At 45.6% G+C, this 1205-nt stretch overlaps 1 protein-coding gene across 1 annotated transcript in view; it reads right to left on the bottom strand.

Moving 5' to 3' along the window:
* Positions 1–267, bottom strand: part of LOC106818634 (growth hormone secretagogue receptor type 1-like) — a 1588-nt gene extending 1321 nt beyond the window's left edge. The window contains 1 exon segment of the mRNA XM_014823324.1: positions 246–267. Coding sequence (XP_014678810.1) covers positions 246–267 — 22 coding nt within the window.
* Positions 268–1205: the final 938 nt, after the last annotated feature.

Raw genomic sequence — 1205 nt, 5'->3', positions numbered from 1 at the left:
AGCCTCGGTTCAAGCACAAACATGTTGACTTTCACAAAAATCGATTAATTTAAAAAAAATAATTATTTTTATTTTTATTTTTTTATTTGCTGTAGGCTTCCGCGGGCCGCACAGAACCCCGTAGAGGGCCGCATGCGGCCCGCGGGCCGTAGTTTGCCCACCCCTGCCCTAGACCGTACACTGCGCGCGTGCGCCATCGGCTTTTCTGATGACTTACAGATGGGAAATTACTGTTGTTTACCTGCCTGAGGGCGACGACTTGTACATAATGACGACTTATAAATGACGACTTAGGCGGGGCTATTGCAATGGATTTACTATGAGAGAAAATCAGGACTTTGACTTCCATGGCGACTCATGCAAATTTACGAGTTGGACGATGACGACTTATGCGAGTTTTACTGTAATTATATAGTGAATTATACAGGCACTTTGAGTCTGGATTTGCTGGTGGCACGCATTCCGCTGAAGTGTGCATTCAGTTGTTAACGAACCATGACTGATATAAATCGTTACAAACATGGATTGGCTAATTAGAGAGTGCAATACTTTAACACACTTTATCTGCCCCCCCCCCGCTCCACCCATATCCTCCTTTGTTCCCCACCACTTTCTCGCGCATGATCTTCTTCTTCTTATCTGCTGCTTTTTTGTTCCTTTTCTTTCCGTTCTTCCTTACTCTCTCTCTTTCTCTCTCTCTTTCTCTCTCGCGCGCGCTCTCACTCTCTCTCGCTCTCTTTTGCGGGCTCTATTTCTCGCGCGCTTTCTTTTTCTCTCTCGCGTGCTTTCTCTCTCACTGTCCTCTATCTATCTCTCACTGATTCGCCCCCTCTCGCTGTCGGACTGTCTCTCTCTCTCTTTCTCGTCTTTTTTCTTTGAGCTGCCTTTTCTCTCGACTCTCTCTCTGCAACACACTCTCGCCCGTCTATCTGTCTCGTTAGCTTTTGGTGACAGCGTGGACCGATGAGAGTGATGCTACTGCTGTCTGCGATACTTGGAATCTAATTTAAGTGGCACGAAATCGAAACGGACAGGAAATACAGCAATTTATAACTTCTTGCGGGTCGAAGAAATTCAAGAAACCGAGGAGACAAACTCGCACGAAGATCACATACGCTTTCGGCTTTTCGAAATTTGAGTTTCTAGCAAGGTATAACCTTGTATTAACCAGCTGAGGTGGAAACAGAGACTGGCTTAGTAATTGT

The sequence above is a fragment of the Priapulus caudatus genome, unplaced genomic scaffold (genome assembly GCF_000485595.1).
Source record: "Priapulus caudatus unplaced genomic scaffold, Priapulus_caudatus-5.0.1 Scaffold2395, whole genome shotgun sequence".
NCBI lineage: Eukaryota > Metazoa > Priapulida > Priapulimorpha > Priapulimorphida > Priapulidae > Priapulus > Priapulus caudatus.
Note: the sequence above shows the minus strand (reverse complement) of the source record. Positions and strands in the feature narration are given on the sequence as shown.